We start from the raw sequence: 27532 nt of genomic DNA, 5'->3' as shown, positions 1-27532 counted from the left end.
ATAGCGCTTTTCCTTTAAGTTACAAAGTGCATTGTTTTTCCTGGTCACTGGGTTCAATGCTTAAGTGTTGGCTGCCATATTGGCGCAGTAGCAGGCTACTCCACCACGTACCCATTTATACTCCTGAGTGGAGGGAAGCAATGCAGATAAAGTGCCTTGCTCCAGGACAAAAGTAAAATGCACATCGAGTCTCCCCCTCTAATTAAAGACACCATTATTAGGACCGCAATTAGGACCATCTCCAACTAAAGATCACTTTTCTGTGGTCCGAAACCAACAAATGTCTTTTATTTTTATTATTCTAATTTGAGACTAAAGCTGAAAAAAAAAATGCAAACCCCGGTCCTAGAAGTGGGCTTTAATTGGAGGGAGACATGCAGTTTGTTTTAATAGGACACACAATGTATCTATAAATAAATCTAATATTGGAAAATAATTGTATTTGTTGATGATAAGGCCCGAGACATTTTTATACCTTGTTTCGCAAACATATTTTTTTACAGATTGTTAGCTGAGGGTGGACACAAAATGAAAAAAAACTTTTTTTTCATACACATTTTTGCCAAAAAACATCCAGATGGAGGAATACGATGGTTAGGTGCTCTAAATTTATATAATTAGAATTAAATATACATATCTTATTTTTGGAGATTTAAAGGCAGCGGTGGGCATAGTAAAAATAAAGAAAAAATTTTTTTCTGAAATTTCCATTTTTTCATGCTGGCAAGTGCCCTAATTGGCCCAAAATGAAATTTCCTTTTTATTTGAAATCATCATTATTGGTGGGCGGTCGGTTTGCTAAATAATTTATCAAAAAATTCTTGCCTAAGTTATCTGAATCTCATGAGGTACATACTTCTGAATTACCACTAGACGATTAAAAAATGTAGAAGTAAAATACTCTATATATAAATACATACAGCAGAAGTTTTCTCTCCTCCAGGGTTCAATAACAACTGCAGAAGCTTGGCATCGGGAGGCATACTGCGTTATGATTTGACACGCTTTATTTTCACGTTCAAAGTTGGCACACACCTCAAGGACACAACTTGCAAAATAAAACGCAGGATCAATAACATCATGGCATCCAGAGAAGGGTCCTAAAGGTATGAAATAAGAAAGTCACAACTAGTTCAAAAATCATTTTTCAGTTACCAAGCTCCTTCATTCTGGAATACCCTCCCACTTACCATCACCACCATACCTGCATACAACACCTTTAAAAAGCACATCAAGCAACACATTTTAAACAAGGATTTATATTCCCCTTTTTCTTAGGTTTTTTTCCTGTGTTGGTTTGGGTGGGGTGTGAGTGTATGTTTGTTTTTTTCTTTGTCTGTTTTGTCTGTTTTCTTTCTTTTGCTTTCTTTTTCTTATTTTATTTTTTTAGTATTTTAATGTTTGAAGTTTTAAATTTTATGACTAAATTGATAGATTGGCTTTATTTTTACATACTTTTATATTTTTGTATTTAAGTGGGCCCCTGAACATCAGATTTATTATGTAAGGATCGCTCACTCAAAATATTGTTGTAAATAAATAAATAAATAAAGTAAACATATTGAACTGTAAATTACACAAATCTATGAGTGAGATACTTACCCGTACAGCATTCCCTCCCTTCCTACCCTCTTTGCGATCAATTGGATTTCTAGGGAACAAGGAGATGGTTTGTATGTGGCGCCTGGGGTAGGACTGTTCTATTTTATTCGAAAGGGTGTTTTATTTCAGGAACTATGGCAATTAGTTGGTTTATCCAGGTAAGTATTCATGAAATTAGACATATACAATATAAAAATGGTATTAGAGGCGTAACAACAGGGAGACAGAACAGGGTATATGGACTACTAAGGTATGTTTTATTGAGTTTTTTTGGGGTTGTCTTTGTCTTTTTTTTTTTTCTTTTTTATCAATTAACAATTGCAACAGGCTCAAAACAAAGAACCTCAGAGATGGAAATGGGTGCTATTTTAATTCTTGGACTAGTTAAGACACATGTACACTAGACACGTTTACGACACAACAAATCAACGCGTAGTTTGTATTCTTCAACACTGCGCGCATCTGTATCGATCTGTATTGTGTCGTAATCGTGTCTAGTGTAAATGTGGCTTAACGCCCATAAATGGTGGTTTTGGTGAAAGGCTGTACAGACTGTGGTACAGGTAGTATTTGAATAGCTGATACAGTTGGTGAAACAGGAGACGAATATAGTACAGGAGGCGATAGAACAGGTTGTAAATATTTTGGTGCTTTTATTTTGTCTTGAATGATTCCAGATTCAAGATAATTATATTGTCTGAAAAACCCAGAAATTACATTTCTACTGGCAGTTGTTCAAGTGTTAGCAACATATACAGTAATAAGTAAAAGATAACAAGAATATAAAACTAGAGCACCAAACAATATCTAGTCATAAAATTATATGTTTATTCATGTATCAAGGTCACATTTTGGAAAGAGAAAGGTCACAAAAACACATACCGTTGTAATCAGTGATTATTGAGCAGTCTTTCTCAGCCGCTGCTAAAGTTGAGTTATCCTCACATGCATCCTGTGTTGGCATAACTTGTGACTCGCAATTTTCAGGATCCACATTCCAACTATTCCCAAATTCAGTTGGATTTGAAGTCTTAAGAAAAAAAAAGCAAAGAGCATTGTGAAAATTATTTATATTTTTGTGAAGGCGGGCAACAATCAACTGACTTTCTCTGCCTGGGCTGCCTTGCTTATTTGTTGTACAATATGTTTTCATTTACTTCTCATGCTGGCCTACTTTCTAAAGTTTTCAACATCATTTAAGGTGTTCATCCAAAGATGGTTTGATTTTTTCGTTTTAGTTTATTATTGTTATATACATTTTATTATGTATATTTTTTCCAACAATTAGCAATATTTACATATATTTAGTAGATCTGTAGTTAATATTCCAAAAGTAGTTCAAGGTTAAAGAAATATAGTTTAATCTTTTACAGTGAAACATAAAATTTTAAGATTACCATTCACCAAATAAACCTTGTCAGTTTTTACTATCATTTTTATTACTTACACTGAGGTTAATATTTAGGTCATATCAAATAACTGCATATAAACATAAAGCTCTGTCCAGATTATCAAATCTTTAACAAAAAACTATTGTATGCCCATATATGGTTATGATGTGCCCATATATAGTCATGAATAAAATTGAAATTTTATATCTTGTTTATGCAATTGTTTTTTAAAAATTGTAACGAAAATCTATTTTATAATTTTGCTTTATATATTTTACATGTATTACTGTATTTGTTTTGTTATACTGCATGTTTTGTATTTGTTATGAGGGCCTCTTTGAGTCAGCATCGCTGTAAGAGCTACCCTCATAAAAGAAAGTTGAATAAATAAATAAACAATATATGGTCACGATGAGCCAATATATGGTCATGATGTGCATATATATGGTCATGATGTGCCCATATATAGTCATGATGTGCCAATATAGTCATGATGTGCCTATATATGGTCATGATGTGCCCATATATAGTCATGATGTGCCTATATATGGTCATGATTTGCCAATATATGGTCATAATGTGATAGTCTGTACAGCGCTTTAGATTGTCAATACTATCAGAGTATAAATAGAACAAGAGAGCCAACTACGCAATTGAGAGCGTAAAAAAAATGCTACACCATACACAGCCAGTGTAGGATGCCCGCTACTAATGGATTACCCAGTAATGCACCACACATGGTTTGTTTATTTACATTTCTGTTTTCCACATGGTAAAATACATTCGTAGAGGATGGTAGATATCCTTGTTTTTCTTTATCATCATACCATTGAAGCAGGCGCACTTTATGTGAGCACATACATAGTGGGCGCACTATATAACGATGATGGCGACTTCCTTCGTAACTAGGGGGTGACGTTTTTTACAGAGCGTAGTTGGCTCTCTTGTTCCATTTATACTCTTTGATACTAATGCCAAACTGTTGTAAATATGAAGTTTTCGCAAGCTTACGAAAAAGATAACGAATACGGTTACGTCATCAAATTTTTAGACAACCCTTCCCCTACAGTAGCATATTTGTCACAACGTAAATGATTCATATCTTTGCATGAATGAGGGATCACATTCAGCTCATACAACATATAGTAAAGAATGTATTAGGCACGAATAACGATAATGATGACGTATTCGTTATCGTAAATTCCCTAATGCCTTCATTTTGTGATTATCAAAAGTTCACTACCTATAATGATAGAAAACTTTTGAAATAAAGGAAGATGAAAGTAAAAAAACAAAAGAAAATATTTGACTAAATAAATATTGATAAAAATAATGATAATCAAGACAAAAATTTTAACAACATTAAATAACTAAAAATACCACTAAAGTTGAGGAATATTACCACACATACAAACTTATGACTGGAGACTGCATAATGTGTATATAAACCTGTAACAGCACTTAAACAACAGCGGTTTACTTATAACTTTGGCAATAGTAAGTCAATTCCAGTAATTACCCATCATTTTAAAAGCTTACAATTTAGAGAATATTGCAAATATTAAAAAAACAATGTTCGTGTTTTGGTCACCGATTCTGGTTTCGGCATGACAAGCCCCATATATGATTTGAGTTACTGTAATCAAACATCTTTTACTTACTGTCATTCCATTTGGAAGGGTGAATCCATATGATTGTGAACTGTTGAAACTTCCACATAAGCCCTCACTTGGAATACCTTGAGGCAGTCTTATCTCCACATTGGTGTCACCATTCCATCTGACCTCAAGCCCAAAGGAGGTGGTGACAACAAGGTTGTCACCACTTAGCGTGATGGTGACATTTGGATTTAAGTAGGGTGGTGATACTGCTAATTCATTTACTTCCAAGTATTTTTCTGCATTCATCTCAATAACCTGGTTGTGGAAAAAAATAAAACAATTATATTATATAATATATATTTATATAATATTTATATTAAAGTGTCTTATGCTGAATTGTGTATGGGTGTGGTCTGTGACTACATAGTCACCTTAAAAAGGCACTTATGGTAGGTATACAGTATGTTCATATCATTCTACAATGACAGGGGCTGAAATTAACCATAATATCAGGGCAACCCCCTACTCTTCTGAAAGATGCAATGGGTTCTTTAAAGTGCACACGAGCCAGATGTATACAATGGACCTCCATTTTAAGTATTTATCCGAGAAGACTTGCTTCTACCGACCACATCCTAGGCGAGGGGCGGCTGGAACCAGCGCCAATGTAAGGCTTTAGTTAGTGGCGCCCCTGACATATGCGGATCCAGAAATGTCCAAAAGTGGGGGCCGAAAGAAGATTAAAAGTGCGGCCGATCGAGATAATGATACTCTAGGTGGTTCGAGGGCATGCCCCTGCAAATTTTGTGTGTTCTAGACACCCAAAAATAACCTTTTGGGTGATAAATCTTTTCTTTTATTTTACTTTCTTTTTTTTTAGCTTTTTTCTTTTTTTAACCTTCCAAAACGGGGTGTGGGGGAAGCCCGGGCCTCCCTTAAATCTGCTCATGCTTGCCTTACCACTCAGCCACTCGAATTGCCCAAAAACAACAATAATAATAACAACAATGAAGGTGACAATAAAAAGGTTGCAATATTTTTTGTAGCAAGTATCAATAATGAATGCCACTGTGACAGTTACAGCAATGATGATTTTAATAATAATAATTTTAACAACCACAACAACATTTCAAATGTTTGCTTACTATTTGAAGCCTGTTCTTACACAGGACTGGAATAAAATGAGGAAAAATGTTAATATTAACAAACTGCATTCAGTACTCATTACAAATAATAATCATAATTAACTCATTATTGTCATATTGACTATTTATGATTATTTGACAGACAATCAAAATATTGTCAGATTTTACATTTTCCCAATATGTTGGGAACACATATTGGGGTCAGAGCATATTTATTAGCTGTCAAATGATGGTTTATTAGTGCCATGTGACCAATGGTCTGATTATGTTGCAACAACTACAGTATATTACTCTAATTCATGTGACACCTAATTATATCTTTCACTTTGACAGCTGATACATCTGCTGAGAAAATGCTAAAAGCAACTCAAAAGTGGATTGCTATAAAACAGTCTTAAATGAGTCTTAAATCCTCGAATAAAGCCAGCTTAATCACTTAGACGGTCTTACTAAAGTCATTTGTCAAAGACCATGGTGCCCTCTGTTCCTCCTACTGGACTGATTAAATAATTAATTATTGCATGTTTTTCAAATATATAATTGATGTTAATTATGGTAACATTTGGAAGAAAAATTACCATATATACTCGCGTTACGATCAGAAATCAGGGATCATCTTATACGTGTGGCATACAAATTTTAGAATTTTGAAATCATATTCGTCATATATTTGGATCGTCCGTAATAAACAAACTTACTACAATGAATCTATTTGAAATACAGGGAAATAATTTAAAATCTCATATAATCTCAACAGGGAATTTATTATGAGGACCCGGTTGAGGCTCTGGGCAGCCTAATGATTCGGATCCCTGTCAAATTTTTGGTACCACCTTCCACTCCCAGTCAGAAAATATCTAGAACCAACACTGCCTAGTAATGAAGATTCGATCATGAGAATGGAATTTAAACAATTTTCTTTAGTATTAAGATGGTATTAAGGGATCAAATATGAATGCAGAAACTTTTAAGAGGTCAAAGAGACTTCAAAGAGGTCAAAGCAAAACTTGAACATCAACCAGTGTCCAAGTGATGATATACGGAGATAAACAGATTGGGAATCAATTACAGTGGATCTATACAACTATTTGAGAAGAAATCAAACCCATACAGAATCACATCATAGCACTGGTTAAGTGCTTTACCATCCCAACAAAAACAATACAAGGTGAGTGAGGAAGGCCTTTTGAATGCTTTTACTGTGTTATGACTATGAGTAACACATCCATTTTTTTATTGGGCATTGGTTGGATTGTTATTCTGATATTAACAGTCCCAAGGGCAAGCGAACAATTGAATAGTGGAGTTACACTTGAAGGTAAGCCTATGTTTACAGCATGTTACTATACACACTGACTATATTACTTATTATTTATGTAGTTCGGTAGTAATCCCAAAAGGCAGCCTACGCTGAATAATTATACTTACAATTTTCATTAAGATTTATTAATTTTTTTATTATTTTATTTCCTTCACATCTAACACACACAGATGCAATTGCTCCTTTCTCCTTTAACAGTCAGTTCATTTACAGAATGAAATGATGCTTAATCAACCAAGTCTCTGTTATAGGCCTAGGGAGTGGAGTTGTTTTAGTTGTGTGAATAAGTCCTGCCATGACAGGAATTGAACCCAGGATTCTGGGATTAGGAGACAAGTACCTTAATTACTAAGCCATTCAACTCCACTCCACTCCATTCAAATCTAGCTAAGCCTAGTAATACTATTTTATACAAGCAAAAGTACATTTTAAACATCACCAGGGTAATGTTTTCCCCTTTTTCTTTATTATTTTACATTATCTTTTTACATGCTTTTTTATTGATTTCATCATGATTCCTTATCAACATTGTCAATTTCTGCAAGTATTACACAGTTTTTCTCGTTCCAATAAATTATCTTTTTTTGTAAACAATTAATATTTGATAGTCATGGTTCACTTTGCCAATTTCAGGGGTTCCAGGAGATTTGGTTAAATGAGCAATCTGAACAGATTTAATTATATTTAGCTGCGCATGGCGACAAACATACAGTAGGCACAGACTTCCGCAAGACAATTGATAAATGTAGTAAACACATACAAAATTAAGGATTTATGGGAGATGGGGTATTTTCTGGGAGGCTCTTACTTGCTTGCGGAAGTGTGGGAGGCCATCCCAACCTCCGGGAGTCATTGGACCTACAGTCCATCTCTATATGCCAATGGTACTTTATGTTCATTTATACTGAACAGTATACACAATACAATTATTACCAGTAACATACAGTAGCAACCATGCAAGAAAAGCGTGCTTCACCTATAATATCCATGTAAAACTATCAAATTTTATGTGAATGTGATATGCCCATATTTGGGAGGAACATGACATCATCATGCTCATGGGCACATCACACAAACTTGTCAAAAAAAAGAACAGACTTTAATAAGACAGACATCACACAGGCACAAAGGCCGGTAACACTCCCTCATTATACACATCTAAAATGTGAGTTGGGGGGGTGGGTAGGGGAAAGTGAGTTTATTTGTCACTGGGGTGTTGCACAAGTCCTCACAGTCTTGGGTATATAATGCACTGACTTTAAGCATGATTTGAATTCAATTCAATTCAAGTTTATTTCCACATTAACACAAAACTAAATACTGTAACAGATATGTATCAGGCCCGGGCTTTATCAATTTCAGCTTAGCAAATGTTTAGAAGTCCCTAAGCAAATATCTAAAGCTGATTTATTAAACCATCTTAGCAAAATCTTAGCTTAAAATCATCATATAGACTTCTAATTTTAAGCAATTTTTAAGTTAAGGCAATAGTGATAAATTTGACTTAAGATTGAACTAATTTCTAGTTTGATAAATCCGGCCCCAGAACATTTAAATATAGTAGAAAAAGGGATGCTACAGCAAGCAAGCTTTATAACGGGCGCCTTTTATTATAAAATGAATTTAGCTAAGGCCAACTAAAAATAAAAAATAGTTTTTCATTATAATATTTTGGAAAAACAAGAATGAGGGCACTTTTTTTTCTCACATCTTAAAAATTTAAGATGGTCGATGGGAAACAGCTATTACTTTCTCACTTTTACCAAGTAGACACATCGAAAGCAAATAAAAGAAGCACAAGACATGATTCATACCATATGTATCGCCAACCACAATCGATCAAAAGAGGAATTTTACTGACGCGAGTTAGCCAGATTTACGTACATTTCGTTAAATAAAGGAAATTAAAAAAAAGAAAGAAATTGGTGAGGCAGAGAAAAGGATACGCAAGGGGACGAGATACTAATAATTTTTTTTATCTGGCCTAATTCGTCCAAGTGAAGGAGATGGTATATCAACAGAAATATATATGCAGTGTAATATTTAGCCTGCATCCCTTCTAAAATATAATAGCTTGTATGATTATCATCATTGATTCATCAGCTGTGTCCATTGTTATTTATAAATAAAATTACCATAAAGTAATAATGCATAAATTAGGGAATATTGCTTAGAGATGTAGACAATCATCACAGCTAATCAAAAGCTAGGGTCCTGGGCATGATAAATTTTCTAAAGCATGATCCAGATTAAAAATGCTGTTTTAAAAAATACACTTATAAACCTTGAATTTGAGTAATTAAAACATGCTTCAAGTTCATCCATACAGTATACCAGCATTTTCATTATGTGCAATAATAATCTTTTATTCATGCTTGTAAAATATGCCATACGGGAAATCAGTAAACATACATTATCATATGAAAGTAATATTTGAAAAATATTTATATATGCATCATTTTTAATATGGTATGTGCCAAAAAAAACGTATCTGGGTTTTAAGATTAATAAATTTTTATTTGGAACATCTTATCTGAACAGATTTCAGCAAGATTCTACCTTTACGTTGAGGAGTGATCAGATTTCTTCGTGTATCATTGACCAGGCAAACAGGAAAACAGTCAAAGCTTATTGGTAATATCCTTGGAATGAGGCAAACAGTGAACTATTGTGAAACCGGAGTTACTTTCATTTGGCAGACAGATCTGTTTATCATCAGACTATCATGAAAATGTAAGTATTATAATGCGTTTGACTGTATTTCTGGGGCGGATGCAGGGGAGGGGGAGAAGGTGCAACGGTGCGATTGCACCCCCTAATTGTATTAAGAGACATTTTTGTATTGTATTGTTGATACGAACATGATATCGCTTCGATTATAAAGGTCCATATTCTAAAAATGTTTGCACCTCAGCCCCAGCAATGGTGGGCATGAGATCGTGTGGACTCTCACACACCCCTACTGCCAAATCCTGCATCCGCCCAAGTATTTTATTTTATTTTTTATTCAAACTGCATAAAAATTCAGTAGGAAGTGTTCTTTCTTGAGCTGCTTCAAAGCCAGATTCCAGAGGTTAAAAAACAAACTTTGATATTGTACAACTGATTTTTATAAAACACAAAAAGAGTGTTTGATGAAAAACTCTGGAATGGTTATAGATTTTTGAACATTTAAAAACTGGGGGAAAAGGTGGAATAATAATAATAATAATAATAATAATAATAATAATAACAATAACAATAATAATAATAACAATAACAATAATAATATTATAAATAATAATAATAATAACAATAATAATAATAATAAACAATAATAACAATAATAATAATAATAATAATAATAATAACAATAACAATAATAATATTATAAATAATAATAACAATAATAATAATAATAACAATAATAATAATATTATAAATAATAATAATAATAATAATATTAATAATAATAATAATAATAATAATAATAATAATAATAATAATAATAATAATAATAATAATAATTTATATCTGTACTGTTATGGGTTGACCAACGTGCATACACCTGTGTAGTCTTTCCTTGCCTTGTTTTTATTGGTTCGCAATTTTGTTTGCAATCATGTATATGGCAGAAATAAATAAATAAAATAATAATACTGTAATATTTACAATACAGTAAGTGCTCAAGGAGCTACATAAGGAAGGAACCTAAAAAATACCATAAAAAATAAAGTGGTTCCAACACCTTTTTGTGTCTTAGAAAAAAAAAAATTGTTTCCTCCGTAGCCTGGATTTAATAATATGAAAATCTGATAGTTATACATCATGTTTGAATTTTAGGTTATCTCTACTGATCTTTAAATCAAGATTAGTCGATTTGTTTTGTATCACTCCCCAAGGACCTGTCTATGTGTTGCATAGGTGTTTAATCAAATGACTGGGAGTATATGAACTCCATAGAGGCATTGATATGATGTGCTTTATAAGACTCATTAAATTTTTCATTAATACTAGGGACTTTTTTATACATTGTTTGGTGAACCGGTTGCCCGCCCATAATGATGATTTCGAATAAAAATAAAATTTTATTTTTGGTCAATTATTGCACCCAACGCCATGAAAAAAATAGAAATTTCAAAAAATAATAAATGTTTTTCTTTATTTTTATTACGCCTGCTGTTGCCTTGAAATCTCCAAAAATAAGATAGGTATATTTCTTCCTAATTATATAAATTTAAAGCATATAACCATCCCATTACTACACTGTTTACATTCACTAATACATTTTTTTTCTCCTCTATCTGGATGTTTTTTGCACAACCATTAGCTAAATAAGAAAACAACATTTTATTTTTACTTTTTTCCACCCCTTCTATGACGATCTATTAAAAAAATATGTTCGTAAAGGTATAAAAAAAAAGTTTCACCAAGCAAAACATGACCTAATTTTGGCATTATAATATTGATGATTGAAATCAGCCATATTCATATATTTGATATTTATATGCAATGAAATGCTCACCTCTTATACTGTATACTTTAAGGTTTTATATGCAGAAAATGAATGCAGAAAACTCTGTTTATTTAATTTTCCACACACATCAAATCATATACAGTTAAACATACAATATAGGCAAAATTACTTAAATAAGATTAAAATAAACATGTGTGTGGATGAAGGTCAAATAAGTTCAAATAACTTTAAGGCTGACCTCCATGTACAACGTTATAATTAAAAAATATATATACAATAAAAATTTGTACTGATAACAATTATAATAGTAATACAAATAGTAAATAAATACATAAATCAATAAATCAATAAATGAATATAGATATACTGTATGGATGCAAGTAGGCGATTCAAGATTTTGATCCAAGATTCAAGATGCGATTACTCACCATATATAGAGACCAAAGATTTCTTGAGATTAGATTTAAAATTTGCAATGGATGGTTTGTTCTTTAAAGCGATTGAGAGAAAATTCTCTGTGATGTGATTTGGGGTGGAAGGGGGGGGGGGGGGGGGGGGGGGGGGGGGGGGTGAAGAGGCAAGTATCTTCACTACAAAGCTACAAATTCATAACCAATGCCAAAAAATCCCTTAAAGTAAATTAGCACTGATATCTATAGACTACTGTCTATGAGGAAGGGAATTATACCATAAAAGGAAATAGGTAGGAGCCCTCTTGCACAAGCTGTGCCAAGTAGGTGAAATAAATGACCATAATGTTCTCACAGGAATAGGGAGTTAGTTCTGCATTCACAATTTTGCATCCCCCTCCTCCTCACAAAACCAGCCTATGCAACTATCTACTAATTTTATTTGCCTTTTCTAACACACGTCTTCTTCACCTCAACAGCCTAACGCCTGCAATTCTGGGTATTCCATTATTTTTATCAATAATTCTTGATTCATATGGATTGGAGCCACCACTATGCCACCCGAAAAAAAAAATTTGGAAAGAAACACAAGACCTAGCTGTCTGCACTGATGATAATCAACCAACGGAGAAACCAATCATACGCAGAAATGGAGTAGATGTTTCAGGAAAAAGTACCATATTTAACAGAAAGTACCAAGTATCGTATCAACCATTAAGAGCAGATGAAGGACAGGTTTTAGAGTGTTATGGGGGAGGGGGGGTGCTGGGGGGTGGGGGGTGGGGGGGGGGGGGGGGGGGGGGGTGAAGAGGCAAGTATCTTCACTACAAAGCTACAAATTCATAACCAATGCCAAAAAATCCCTTAAAGTAAATTAGCACTGCAATATCTATAGACTACTGTCTATGAGGAAGGGAATTATACCATAAAAGGGATTAGGTAGGAGCTCTCTTGCACAAGCTGTGCCAAGTAGATGAAATAAATGACCATAATGTTCTCACAGGAATAGGTAGTTAGTTCTGCATTCACAATTTAGCATCCCCCTCCTCCTGACAAAACCAGCCTATGCAACTATCTACTAATTTTATTTGCCTTTTCTAACACACGTCTTCTTCACCTCAACAGCCTAACGCCTGCAATTCTGGGTATTCCATTATTTTTATCAATAATTCTTGATTCATATGGATTGGAGCCACCACTATGCCACCCGAAAAAAAAAATTTGGAAAGAAACACAAGACCTAGCTGTCTGCACTGATGATAATCAACCAACGGAGAAACCAATCATACGCAGAAATGGAGTAGATGTTTCAGGAAAAAGTACCATATTTAACAGAAAGTACCAAGTATCGTATCAACCATTAAGAGCAGATGAAGGACAGGTTTTAGAGTGTTATGTTTCTGATCAAAACTGTACATTTGGTACATTAAATGTTGTTTACAAGCCTGAAGTTACACTAACCAGGATGTCTAAAAATATCTTCTCATGCACTGTCGATGCAAACCCCTTTTTAAGTATTGGATGGTCAATTACTCCAAGCTACCTGATTCATCATACAGAACAAGACCTAATAACATCCACAAATTCAATGTTAACAATAACTAAACCATCACAAATGATGAATAATACAAATATTACCTGTTTTTCCCAAAATGACATTGGTAAAGATAGTGTGACTTTACCATATATTGAGACTCTACCATCAACTGAAATTGACATCAATGACAACACAAGTTACAGAACCTCGACCAGCAATTCTTTACCGTCAACTAAAATTCTGACGGAAAACCATGGTCACACACCTACCCCATGGAAAGTCGGAAAAAGCGGGAATATATACCGGAAATCAATACCTGTGTATGTGATGGTATTGATTGTCGGAGGCACATTGTGCCTCTTAATACTGATAATGTTTGGTTGTTACATTTACAAACGACCATATCGTGACGACAATGTTGATAATAAAAACACCGCAGATAACAGCAACACCGATCCAATATATGTTGAATTGAACAATGTGAGTGGACAGAGAGATAGCGCATTGGATACTTACAATGATGAAATTTCTCCCGTTAACACTAACTATTACGAACATTTACCCGATGTTGTTTCTAACAAGATGCAGCCTGGACATAATTCAGACTCTCTAAAAAAACACACTTCCGCGATAGATTCAGAATGCGAGAATCATGTTGAGAGCAGTGTTCAGAAGCTGGATAATTTGCCAAAGAAATGCCCGGTAGACGCTCCAGCTTATTTTGTACTTGAGGAAAACTATGTAGATAACTGTACTATCTATGAGGATATTAACGATAAGTATGAGCAAGTTGAGAATTCCAGTGGTGACTATGATTGTGGTGGCCAAGAAGAATCAGTTATTTCCAAGACTTTGGATGATTATAATATCTATGCAGAAATTGGAACTGGGGATACGACAAAAGACTTTGTGAGCCATGAAAATGAGATATATGAATCGCTTGATACAGGTCACTATGATAAGTTTCATACAATAAGGCCTCTTCCTGAGTTTAGCAAGAGCATACTATCAACAAATAGATCAGACTCAAAAACATGCCAGATAGCATCAGCACCTGAACAGCGAACTTACACAGATGAATGTAATATTAAGTTCCTACTCAAGTAAGGGCTCCATACTTAAGAACACCCTACAAAATTCTGTCTGCTTTACATATGCTTTAAGAGGACTCCTATAAGGTATTGGAATTATTAGCAAGATATTCCATGGAAACTTTCCTGGGAAACTTGCACATCTACTAAAAAATGTAGTGTAATGATCAAGCTGAGATGTTTTTTGATTGGCTATGACTACACACCATCCTAAAGCTGTTTGTTAACCACTAGATTATACTTGCAAATTGTAAAATTTATTAAAAATCATTTAAAATCTTGAAGTTTAAATAAAAATAGTCTTAATTTATCTCCAGTTAGAGGAGCAATGCTCGCAATGGTAGAACCGCGTATGCTCGTTCAGTGGTGGCACTAGGATTTGCCCAATGGAAGAACCGAGGTCCCCGACAGAAAGGGGGGGGGGGGGCCCGATTAGTAGGAATCGTGTTTTAGGGGTCATTCACAAATTTATCAATATTTTCTCAAGTGTAAAAACTGTACTCTTTTTTGGTACCCCCTTCCCCTCTGAAAGTATATATAAAAAATTGTGATTTTTTTTTTTGGTGAAGTTATTTTATTTATTATCTATTTTAAAACAATCGTCCAACAGGAACTCTTCGTTCCAACTTACAGGCGATGGGATTGTTGGCTAATAATTCCAATACCTTATTTTTGGTGAAGTCAACTAAAATTATTGTAATCTATTATTTTAAATATTGCATAATGAATCAACATTTTCATGCATATGTAAAAGTATACAAGTTTGTCTACATCTTCCCACTGGCATACTGTTTGTACACTTGTAAAATTGTTGATAAATAGTGAATGACCCCTCAGTATTAACTAATATATTATCATACCAGTAGAATGTCAGAATGGCGCCATATAAATGGTGTAATTGATTGATTGATTGATTTATTGTTAGTTTGAAGAATGCAAATAATTATTACATATTACACTACAATGCTTATATAGTGTATATTGTTTATCTTGTTTATTATCTTATAGCTTTAAATTTACATTTTGTAAGAATCATTAATAAGGCACGTTTTTTTACAGTCAATAATTAGGTAGTTTGACAAATTTAACAAATAATTTATAGCTACAGTACATTGAAAATTATCCAATGTTCAAAGTTTAACAATTACATATATTTAAAAAAGATTTGATATTTTTTCCTAAATTATAAATAATGATGTCGGTAGTCCATGAATGAGATAGCTGGATAAAATATTACAGTATATGCCAAAGTACACTGACTGGAACTTACCTTGAAAATAATAGATTTTTCCATTACAGTGCAACATATAAAAACATCCTAAACCACATAAGTCTTATAAGTGAATGTGTAAATACATTTATTGTTCTATAAAATCCTTTGTATTTATATTTAAATTCCTATGTTTTCAGTCATGTTTGTGATGTTAGCTCTCAGATTAGACCGTAGCGACCCCAAAAAATAGATAAGCAATTAAATATTCTTAACACGTTGGCTGCCAAAGACATTGGGTGTTGCTGAGGGCGCTAGGCACGACTTTACTCGTCAAAATCGAGGTAATATTCTAACGTTTTTACTTCTTTGTTATGCATTGAAGAAAAACAGACTTAACGACTGGTAGTTCGGGGAAGATATACTTAGACGATAACGTACAAATAACGGATGTATGTTTGTTGTGTTATCAGCAGTACACTTGATTGCACGAGTGGGGGCGCCCTCTGAACTTATAGCAACCCATGCAAAAAGCGGACGAGAAAACTTGCACTTGGCAGAGACAATAAAAAATGCTGTCCGAATGCCAGCAACAAGTTTACTCGTTTCATAATATTCTCCAGTCAATTTATGAGACACACCATTTTGATGATATTTGACTAGATAGAATTTCAAAAAAATATGTTTGTACTTGTTCTGGCACAAGAGAAATAACCTATGAAAAACAAGGTCTGACAGTCAACGTGTTAATCTTTCTTTGACAATGTATTATGAAGGGAACCCTCCCTCACCACTTTCTAATTTAAAACTAAATTTATGTTTTTTTTTTAATATACTGACAATGCAAACATTAAAGGAAGTTTGATAATGTGATATTCCGATTAATGTGGTATACTCTCTCCACAATATTGTCATGATTAGTTAAAAATACCCAAGATGTGCCTACAGTGTATATGGGCAGTAGCGTATCTAGAAAGGTGTGCGCGAGTGCACACGCTTAACATTTACTCACTCCCCCCCCACCACCCAGAATAACACTTTGTTTTGTGAGCCAGTGCTATTCCAACTCACCTAATCATCATTCCCCCCCATCAAATTTGAACCCCCATAAGTCCCTCATTTTAAGGCTCCTACATATACCACTGTTTATGGGTGTGATATGACATCATTATGCTCATATCAAGTCAGATAGATTTTAGGTCTAGGATCACAATGGATCCACTCAGGTCAATTTCATGTCACTGAATTATGTTATCATAAATCATAATCTCTTCCTTTGAACTAAGTCACCTGTTTGTTTACTGTCAAGGTCACAGGAACCAATTTCCGCACCCCTAATGGTTTTTAAGGATGTTTTATTTAGAAAGATAGGAAATTATTAAAAAGAATTTCAATGCTTGAGCAAACATTATTCGTAATAAACTACTGTAGTATTATATCAATGAATGCACTACAGCCAATCACTGCCACTGGTTTGATTTTAAAAATCTAAATGCTTAAAAAATATATATCCCAGGTTCGTACAACAGTGCTAGTATAAGTATACATAGTAGGGAATGGTCATCAAAACTGCACCTTAAGCCACAACAAACAATAACTACCATACTTGTCAACCATATGCTTTAATTAAAAGGTTAAATAAACTTAAAGTTCTTTTATAAAAAGAAAACAAAGCGTTAGTTTAAAGATAAAGATCGAATACATTTTCTTTTTCTAACTATTTTTTATAATAATATAGTTCCTCAATATTTTATAGTCATAGACCCTTACTGGCTAATTATGAATTTAAGGATTTTTATTTTTAATCAAAGTTTCATTGGAAGTTAATAATAAATAATAATAATAATCAGTTTGTATATCGCAAATTACAATTAAGTCTTTAAGTGCTTTAATTCTTAATAAAAAGACGGCTTTTTAGACCTGATTTAAATTGTGATGTGCAATTCACTACATCCTTTGGTAACTGATTCCAAAGCTTGGGCACTGAAATGTGTGTTGAAAGGCCTCCTTTCATTATGATTTGGTTGATAAGATATGTGACCCTTTTATGTGAGAAATTTATGGTTTATGTTGTATTTTTGACTAGATTTTTTTATATTTGACTATTGTAAATATATCTATGAACAAATCAGCTTGACAGAAATAACAGCTACATACAAAAACATGTTAAAACTTACTAAATCATAGACTTGGATTTCAAGAGATCTTGAGTCTTGGTTGTTGAGAAGAATTCTAAAGCTTGATTCTGATTGGTTGACACTTACAGACAACACATACTCACAATCTCCCATGTAGTCAAATTCTTTGCCATCAAATGTTGTGTAATGATACTCACCAAATACTGTACAAATGCCTTGTGCTAAATATAAAACAGAAAATATAGAATTGTATTTTCGACATTTCATAGAACCACTACAATACATTGGATTGGATTGGACTTATTCGGTGTAAACACCAAGGATAGCCTATTAAAGTCTAGATGAAGTCTTATCTCAAGTGGGGTCTTTCTGGTGGTGATTGGGCAGTACACTGGGAGACAATCATCTACTCTTTTCCAAAGAGTGTACTGTGTTCTTTAACATGCACATGGGCCGTAAATGCAGATTGGAAAAACAGCTTAAGCGTCTCATCCGAAAGACGGTATGCCAATGTAACTTGTATTTCACCACGGTTCAGCGCACACACAGTAGTAACCTCCAGTTTAGCCAACTGAAATAAGCTGCTCTCTCCAAATGTAATAATGTGATGCACATTAAGGCCTTGCTGGACCTAATGCTTCATTTAAATTATTTAATATTATAAAGTGTCTTGCTCAAGGGCACTAAGCAATTTGTCTAAGTCTCAAACTCATCTTTTGATTGACAGTTTAAAGCCTAATAACACTGCCTGCACATTATTAAATAACTAATTAATTCAAAATAAATTTAGGGATCGATGAAATATTCAGTTGTGTATCTAAGAGTATTGACATGTGGAAGGGGAACCAATTTGGGGCTGGGGAATGAGTAAGTTCAGGGGTTCAATGATAAAGTAAGAGGAATTAGCTGGCAAATTAATCTTATTCCAGGAGATTTTTAACTACTTGAGCATAAGAATATAAAAATATGTAGGTTTTTAGCACTCTATACTGTACAACTACGTCTCAGAGCGCTTTTCCACATTATTACCCCAGGCATTGGAACAATGCCTATGGTGGAAATCCCATAGTTTGCTGCATGAAATATATCAGCACATTTTGCAACCTCCTTAGATACCCACTTATACTCCTGATTGGAGAGAAGCAATGCAGATAAAGTGCGTTGCTCAAGGACACAAGCAAAATGCATAGCGAGGGACTGAAACCCAGAACTCAAGTTTGGGAAACCAAACCGTCCGTTTCCGCTGCGCATAATTCCTCTGCTCAACAAATTTCCAGTGCGGGAGCCTGTGGGGGAGAAGAATTTTTTGAATTCGGGGCCCCCTCTTGTAGATATGCCACCGCAATTGTTTGAAAATTAAATTGTCTTTTAGGATTTATTCACAGACAGTACATCTGAACTGTGTAAATGAGAATATTTCTCTCACCAGTTTCACACTCTTCTCCTGTGAAGCCAAGAGGGCAGATGCAAATGTATTCGTCATCAGAATCCACTACATAATCAAGCTTCTTACATTCTCCGCCATTTTCACAAGGAAAACTGGCACATGGGTCATCTTGATAAAGAATAAAAAAATACTTATTATTGTATATACTTATATATTATAATTTATATATATATATATATATATATATATATATATATATATATATTGTGATAATCATAACAAATTTGTATCTTGAATGCATCTAAAATCCATAACAAGCCAAACATAAGGCTTCATGTGTAATAACTCATAAGAACAAATTCTCCACTCTCCTAAAAATAGTCACCTCATTATAAGAAAAATGATGGGTGACAAAAACATTCACATTACTCTAACCCAGTTTTAATGTACTATTTTTATATCAGTTTCATTTTCATTTCTGGCAGTTGTTTATTTTGATCGAATTTCATCCTTGAAAACTGTCTACATTAAGTTTCATTAGGACAAAAGCAGTCGTTCTGTCTCCGCTTGGGAACAATATGCTCTTATAATTTAATATTCTTGCACTCTTAGCATAAGGTGAACAACCTAATATCAGGATATCCTAGAGTAATACTTTTTTTTATAATTTCTAAATTTCAACTCTGGTATTGGTTATTTTTCATTGATGTAAAAACACCAAGGAAAACCCACAAAAGTCCAAAGACCAATGGAGTCTTTCTGGTGGTGAATTGGGCAGACAACCTCCTGTTATTTTCCGAAGAGGTTTACTAGTTATGTCTTTAATTTAGGATGCATGTAGGCTATTTTGCAAGCAGACCAAAGGCAACTCAACAAAAGGTTGCACATCTCAGGACATCGAAGGTTATAACTCAGGCATGAACATTCTACAGGCCGCGCGTCCCTACAAGCTGAACGTCACAAAACCCATAGCAATCAGACCATATTTAACCATCAGCGTGTTTCGAAATAGTTAGCATGTTAGTTGCCATGATAATTGCGTGTTGTGCGGTGATTGCAAAGGCCTAATGATACTTTTCACTAATATTAAACCGAAATTATATTCATTATTTCAACATTAATTTTACAGATGTTGTGGTGTATTGTTGCTCATGAGACTTACTTTGCAGAAAAAAATGAATAAATTTTCTGTATCTATTATAATGTTCGTTTGTGGCACCTTATGCTGCGTTCATTAGAACTTGTGAAGTCGGTGTTTCCCAGTTCACAACTTGTGAAACGCGTTCATCTCGTTGGTGAACTTGTAAACACAAGTTGTGAACTCGAGTAGAATTTTCTTCCTCAATTTGCACAAGTAGTGTGGAAAATGGCGGATGTAACACAAACTATGCACAACGAGCATAGGTATTTATTGCAATTTGTTTAATAAGTAATATTATTTCAAATAAAGAAAGGGTGTTGTTTGTATGTTTTATTTGCAACCCAACATATTTATTGCAATTTGTTTAAGTAATATTATTTCAGATTTAAAAAAAAGTTTTTTTGTATGTTTTATTTTCGAACACATTGCAAGAGTGACAGCAGCCATTTTAGCGTTCATCAAATGAATGCATTCTTCTTGTGTAATTGCATGTTACAAGTTGTGAAATCAGTTTTCACAAGTTCTAATGAACGCAGCATTAGTCCAACATTGTCAAAATCACAGTTTAGTGTTATAAGAACATGATATTTCATAAAAAAATATCATTTTGTTGGTCAATTTTCACAAAATCAAATTGCAGTTTATAGAAGCATTTAACAAGCTTGTGTCAAAAGAAATCAGATGTAACAGACATTGCGAAGTATCCAAAATTAATAAAGTAGCAATAACACCATAAAACGTATGGTACGCATAGACTAATAATTGACAACTGTATTCGCAACTAGTGTCGAATTGTCGATCCCAAAGTAAATATCAAAGGACTGTATGCACACGCTATGTTCGAGAGCAGAGATGTGCGTCCTTTTGTTGAACTGCCTTGGCAGGACCAATGGCTTAAAACATCTCTTCTAACAGCAGTGAGCACTCTAGCTGCAACACAATGAGGGCAGCAAAGGAATTGAACCAAGGATTTGATAGGATTTTCACAGTTCAGTGCACACACAGTAGCTACCAGCTGTTTAACCATGCTGCTCTCATTAATTACTATTATCGTCGACAGTATTGTTACTTTAAAATGGAAACAGCAAACGTTATGTTTTCTTAATTTGGGTTAAAACAATGATTTGACGTATGTCAAATTGTGATTGTATGTTTTATTCATATGTCTTATTATCACATCCATATGTGGGTATCTTGCACATTTTATACCACATACATAGATTCCGGGCATCTGATTGGATAAGAAGCGGGCAATAGAAAGTACTATGACCCTACTACTTTTTTTGCAATCTCTAGGCTGCATTGCTATGTAATTTATGACACAAATGGCAGACGCGACCTCTATGACTCTGACAGAGATTGGCCCTTTGATTGCCTAGACCTAGGAAGTAAGCCTTAGGCCTACTTGGTGTGTACTATTTTCATTACTTTTTTAGGTCTTGTAGAATCTATGTATGAGGTATATAAAACAAATATTGACTACTCTAGATTTGGGAAACAGTGAAATATATAGCCCCTCGGTGATGTGGAGACCTATCCTATCTTCCCTCACACCCGCAGCAAGATATGCTACGTTTCCACATCACCTCAGGGCAATATATTTTACCATTTCCCTTATGAGCAACCTATATTTGTCATATGCAAACTTCTGTGGACAGAGCTTCAAAACATAATAAATACAAAAATCAATTAATTATGTTATCTATAAAATATCTGGGTAGGTTTCAATAAAAAGGTTTCATAAACACTTCATTCACTCTGCAAGGACAGTTCCTCAAAGACCCCTGTAAAGTGACCTTGTTGTTTACTAATGATCATGTGAAAATTAGCTTTTGAGTACAGTGCCCTTCTAAAAAAGAAAGTCGTCCTATAAAAAGAAAAGTTCCTTTCTTTTATACAAATTACAACAATATATAGAAGCAATGTAGAATATATAAAAATAATAATGGTATTATGTTTACCTGCAACCCAGCAACAACGCCATCCACTTAGCTCTACAAATCTATCAGTACTAAATAAAAACCAAGCAGAATCCCCTTCTACTGAAAAGTCTTTTGGCGCGGTATCACCATCAAACAGCTGGATTGGATATGCAATGCCCTCATTCAAATCATTCAAGGTTGGTGGATCGTTACCCGGACCGAAAAACAAAGCGTCACGGTATTTTTCAATTTCAAACAGTGGGTTGCATCGGAAGAACAGGTTCGAGGCACCTTGGTAGGTGACAAAGTACAACATGTTGTAAGAGCTATTGTAAGGGTTCGGGAAGTTAGGGGACTCAAAGCAGCCGGTACTACACTCAGGTCCCGTGCACGAAACCTGTTCAATAGCTGTAAGAAAAAGTAAATCATAATAACACTTAAAAGTTCCACTGAACATAGTATCATAAACAATACTGAACTTTAGTGTTTGTATAATATCAAATTTCATTTATGTTAAGACATAAAAAAAAATAATAATAAGGTTATTTGTGCTTTACCAGGGTCATGACAACTTACATCATGACCATATATGGATTCATCATGACCATATATGAGTTCATCATGACCATATATGGGTTCATCATGACCATATATGGTCATACAACAGTTTTTCAAAATTTGATAGTCTGGACAGTATTATTACCTTCTCCCTCGCAAACTGATGGAGTACATGTCAATCCATTGCCTGTGTAACCTTCCAAACACCGGCACCGGTAGCGGCCGCTATCCAGAACACATGTAGCACTCTCATGGCAAGTTTGGGGTTCACAGGTCACTGACCCACCCCTTTGGCATTCGCATAACATTGAACAGTTTTCATTCGAAAAAGCATCACCAATCTATAAGAAATGCATCAATTTAGAAGGTGCATTAATAATATAATTTTTCTATCTACAGACTAAAAATAAAAATCATATGGTTCTTAATGAGTAAAGTCAGGCGTACACTGTGTTGACCAATGGTCATAGGACCATCGGCCGATGAATCCATTCTGTTCTTTGTGGACTTTAATGACATGACTCTGTCAGCTGATTGTCAATGGCTGACTGAATGGTGTTTCACTAAAATGATTAATTGCACTGCCTCTCCACACTGCATTCTCCACGGAATTGTATGAATACAATGCAAAAATAATAATAAAATCCTTCTGAAGTGTTAAAAAAAAAACATAGTGGCAGGCATTTGTGTCCCACTGGTTGACTTGTAATTTGTGCTTACCGAATAATATAAGCCATCATTTACACAGCCACATTCCTCTCTGGGCACGCAGTCATCCCCATCCTGAAACAGATCTTCATCGCACTGGCAACCCTCGCGACAAGGCTCATTCGAAGGGCCTTCACTTGGTGTTCCCGTAATGGCATCATAGCACGTTGTTGAATCCTTAACGCAATCAGAATACACAGATCCATCTGGACAATTCAGGTCTTCAGAAGAAATTATACAATAATAATATCTGATAATATTTATAACAATGATATGCAATTACAGCAACATCTCAAAATTACGAACATTGTAAATATAAACTCTTTATTTTAGGAACAGGACTTGTGGCAATGATGTCATCACAGACAATCTTTTCTAACTACCAAAACAATTAAAATTATATTTAAAAATCCTTGAAAGAGCAGCTATTATTTGGCAGAAAAACGGTCTGAATACTCACAGGCCTGAAAGCAATCATTTGCCTTGTGATATGATGTAAACAGCAGCTTTGATTGAGCTTTTTGCACAAAAGCCGTAAAAGCATACTAAACACTAATGCAAATTAGTGTTCATTTAGGCAAAGTTAGTGTAAACTAATTCTTCCATGGTAAGAACATACGATGATGATTTCAAGATTGAATTAACCATCATTATTAACATCTCATCAATTCTAGTACAGTTACTGTATAAAAATACACCTAGGTTAGACCATCATTTTATGTGGGATAGTACCATTAGGAATCTTGCTTATAAGCAAGATATAAATATCCATTCATCCAGGTAAGTAATCACAAATCAGAAACACTGTACAGCCCTTTTTTTTTGCAGCACTATATTTTTGCAATTTTAAATTTTGAAATATTTCGTGTCTTTTTATTTTTGAGATTTTACGATTTCCAATCGTTTTTAACATGATGCAGAAACCTACCATTATGTTTTTTCAGCCTATATTATAGCTAGAGCTCTCGATTTTGATGGGTTTTCCAAATTTTTTTAGCAATCTCTTACCCTCCCGATTCCTAGCTTAGCTTAGGCAGGCCTACTTCAGCTACTCCAGTTTGCCTGCAGTGTGGAGGCTTGACCAAGGTTTTTTAAAGCGACATGTTATTGTTTAAAATCTTGCAGAAAATGTAGGCCTAACATTGATATGTTTTTATAAACAAAATTGTAATAGTTATTTATCAACTAATGGGAATATCCGTAAACTGCAATTTTTATTCAACCTTAAGGTAGAACTAGGCCTAGACATATGCTCAGCTGGGGAAATAGACCTTCACTGTTACAATTAGTCATTCATATAATACTGCATTTAACTTTTACAATGTTTACAATGATTTAAAAAATACTGCACAAAGAAGCAAGAATGTTTGCACAAAATCTTTGAGGGAATATCAGTTTTATATTAGCTATGGGACAAGTATCAAGACACAAGTATCATTTAAAATTGTTCGTGATTGTGGTTTTATCGCAAAATCGCAAAAGACTAAGGACACGCGATTAAAAGGGCTACGCAGTACTTACTACAGAGATCTTCATCCCTCCATTTAAATGGTCTATGACCTCTGTCAACACAAGCTTGATAGTAGCCAGCTAGATTTTGACAGAGGGATTCCTCGTCATTGTAAGTACCACAGCTGTCATAAATGCAATCCGCAACAAATGGCACAGAATCAACAACGTTGGAACAATTCTGAAAAACCTCTGTAAAAAGCAAAAAATAGGAAAGAAATATGAAAATACAACAATATATAATACACAACTGAAACCCTCGTTCCGGTAAGTTCATTCATTTTGGATGGTTGGTTCTATTTTTTTATATGGGGTTTTCCCTTATGGAACATTTTCAGTTTATTTAGGTTAAGTATTTATATCTCTAACAAATATAATCTAAGCAAAAGCATCCAAGCTCTTGACGTCTTCGCTATGAAAGCTCCAAACTCTCCTAGCACTTTATTCAACAATCATCGGGTGTGGTCATTGCTCAGTGACCAAGGACAAAGGAATGAGGACGGCGCTTGGGCGTGGGCACAGTCACGTGCTGGCAGTTAGTCGGTTTATCAAGAAAAGCAATCACAAAATAGACAGAATAATTTTTATTTTATTTTATTTTTATTAAACTTTATTTACTGAGGGTAACCCAAAACAGCGATTAGCTGACAATCATGGGGCCCTCGCGTAAAAAAAACAAAATACAAAACAGCGGCAAAGTATTATATTATTATTTTTATTTCTATTAATATAATCACTTAGAAAAAATTGAAAAAATATAGACCTGATATTGCCAATACTGATTCACCCATTATAAATGACAGAATATGAGTGAGTTGAAATGAAGTTTGTCTTGCGCTGAAAAGACTTATTTATAATAGGATCCTTTCAGTAGTAAATTGGGCAATAGAACAGGAGGAAACCCTCTGCTCTTCTTCAAAGAATGTGCTGCATTTCTGACATGCAAATGGGCTAAATTGCACAAAAGACTGACAAATTAAATAATATCTGAAAGACTATGCACTACTAGAAAGTATAATACATACTCCAAGTATTGAAATGCACACCATCGTGTTGGGATTCAATATCTTGACATTAATTAGGTCATCATTAGGAATGCACTATTGTACCTTGTCTTTCAGCCCTCCAGTTGAACCACAAGTAAAGCATCAAAGGAACTAAACCAAGGATCAAAGTTTTAAAAGGATCTCCATGCTTCTTAGCTACCTGAGCTATGCTATGCTAACACCAGCATGTCTAAGAATGCTGGCCAGGGTTAAAATCATTTCATTCCATTTCCTATGTTCCACTTATGTGTAGATATATCTGCATTGTGTAACGTTTGTTTCTTACCTTCAGTATCTCCTATGAGACTACACCTGCTTTCAGGTTCTAGTGACGAGGAATCGTTACACGGAGAATATGAGTCATCCTCAATTGTCTGACGTGTGGGACATTCGACAGGATTGGTTATCCAACTGTTGCCGAATAAAGCTGGGCTTTCAATCTATGTGGAAGTATAGAAAAAAGAAATGGGGTCAATGTATAGTATAGTGGTTGCAGGAAGAAAATAATTGTCTGAATTGTGTTTTTATGTACCCGGCTATATTTATCTTATTTGAAACATAAATTAAATATGTTCTAACTTCATCCTAAATTACAGAAGTCAAAGTTTATGTTGGTAGTCTATCAGCAAGCAACCTACATATGCCCATTTTTCTTTTGCAGAACCTGCTTAGGTGTATTAAATATAAATCTTACATAATCATCCTCACTTCCCTTTCACAGAGAGAAACTTGTTATACATTATTAAATCTTATACTTACTATCTCTCCATCTTGTGTGGTTAGGTCATTGGTGCTGTTCTTGTCATAAGTACCACACAATCCCAGTGTGCAATTGAAGAAGGTTGAGGGAACTTTGACCTCAACATTTCTAGATCCATCCCACGTTACTTGTAAGCCAAAATCTGTTTCTAGAACCTAGAGGTAAAAATGCAACCATGCAAGATAAATAATGTAATATGATAGAACTTTTTTATAATGCTTTATAAAAAAAAATTATATATCAATTCTGTGTAATTAGCAATCTTGTTTCTTAAAACAACTGTTTGTCAATGAGTAACTCAATAGAAATGTACAAAAAGTGGACTTGGCATGTTATAGATTGGTAGGTACAGTATGCCTTAATAAAATATCTTCTATGACAATTTCATTGACAGAATCATTGTTGTACTCCAGCTTAACATCTCATTGGAAGGACAAGGTAAAAATAAGAGTCTTATCCAAGACAGGAAAACATTGGCAGATTTAGTACTTGAAAACACAAGTGCCTGCCTTCCAATCCCAAGGTCATGGGTTCAATTCCAATAACAACTCTTCAACTTTACAGATTGCAGACAGTGAAGTTGACAATCATGACAACAG

At 34.3% G+C, this 27532-nt stretch overlaps 2 protein-coding genes across 4 annotated transcripts in view; one reads left to right on the top strand and one right to left on the bottom strand.

Moving 5' to 3' along the window:
* LOC117108845 (IgGFc-binding protein-like) overlaps positions 1-27532 on the bottom strand; it is an 87028-nt gene that overhangs the window by 55948 nt on the left and 3548 nt on the right. Inside the window, exons 6-16 of the mRNA XM_033251014.1 lie at positions 26933-27088; positions 26460-26613; positions 25140-25319; positions 23631-23839; positions 23056-23251; positions 22392-22760; positions 19329-19457; positions 17942-18123; positions 4655-4909; positions 2485-2632; positions 921-1100 (exon numbers count right to left, since the gene is read on the bottom strand). Coding sequence (XP_033106905.1) covers positions 921-1100; positions 2485-2632; positions 4655-4909; positions 17942-18123; positions 19329-19457; positions 22392-22760; positions 23056-23251; positions 23631-23839; positions 25140-25319; positions 26460-26613; positions 26933-27088 — 2158 coding nt within the window. The remainder of the gene's footprint in view (positions 1-920; positions 1101-2484; positions 2633-4654; positions 4910-17941; positions 18124-19328; positions 19458-22391; positions 22761-23055; positions 23252-23630; positions 23840-25139; positions 25320-26459; positions 26614-26932; positions 27089-27532) is intronic.
* On the top strand, positions 1083-17853 carry LOC117108829. Of its 3 annotated transcripts, none has more exons than XM_033250983.1 (4): positions 1083-1106; positions 9602-9793; positions 12406-12661; positions 13308-17853. In XM_033250983.1, the coding sequence occupies exons 2-4, from the start codon at positions 9786-9788 to the stop codon at positions 14568-14570; spliced, it is 1527 nt and encodes a 508-aa protein (XP_033106874.1). In that variant the 5' UTR covers positions 1083-1106; positions 9602-9785; the 3' UTR covers positions 14571-17853. The 3 variants fall into 3 exon arrangements, with proteins under 3 accessions (XP_033106874.1, XP_033106873.1, XP_033106872.1); XM_033250982.1 differs by lacking the exon at positions 1083-1106 and adding an exon at positions 6619-6907; XM_033250981.1 differs by lacking the exon at positions 1083-1106 and adding an exon at positions 6920-7057.

The sequence above is a fragment of the Anneissia japonica genome, unplaced genomic scaffold (genome assembly GCF_011630105.1).
Source record: "Anneissia japonica isolate Jap-2015-1 unplaced genomic scaffold, ASM1163010v1 scaffold6417_len956965_cov193, whole genome shotgun sequence".
NCBI classification, from domain to species: Eukaryota; Metazoa; Echinodermata; class Crinoidea; order Comatulida; family Comatulidae; genus Anneissia; species Anneissia japonica.
Note: the sequence above shows the minus strand (reverse complement) of the source record. Positions and strands in the feature narration are given on the sequence as shown.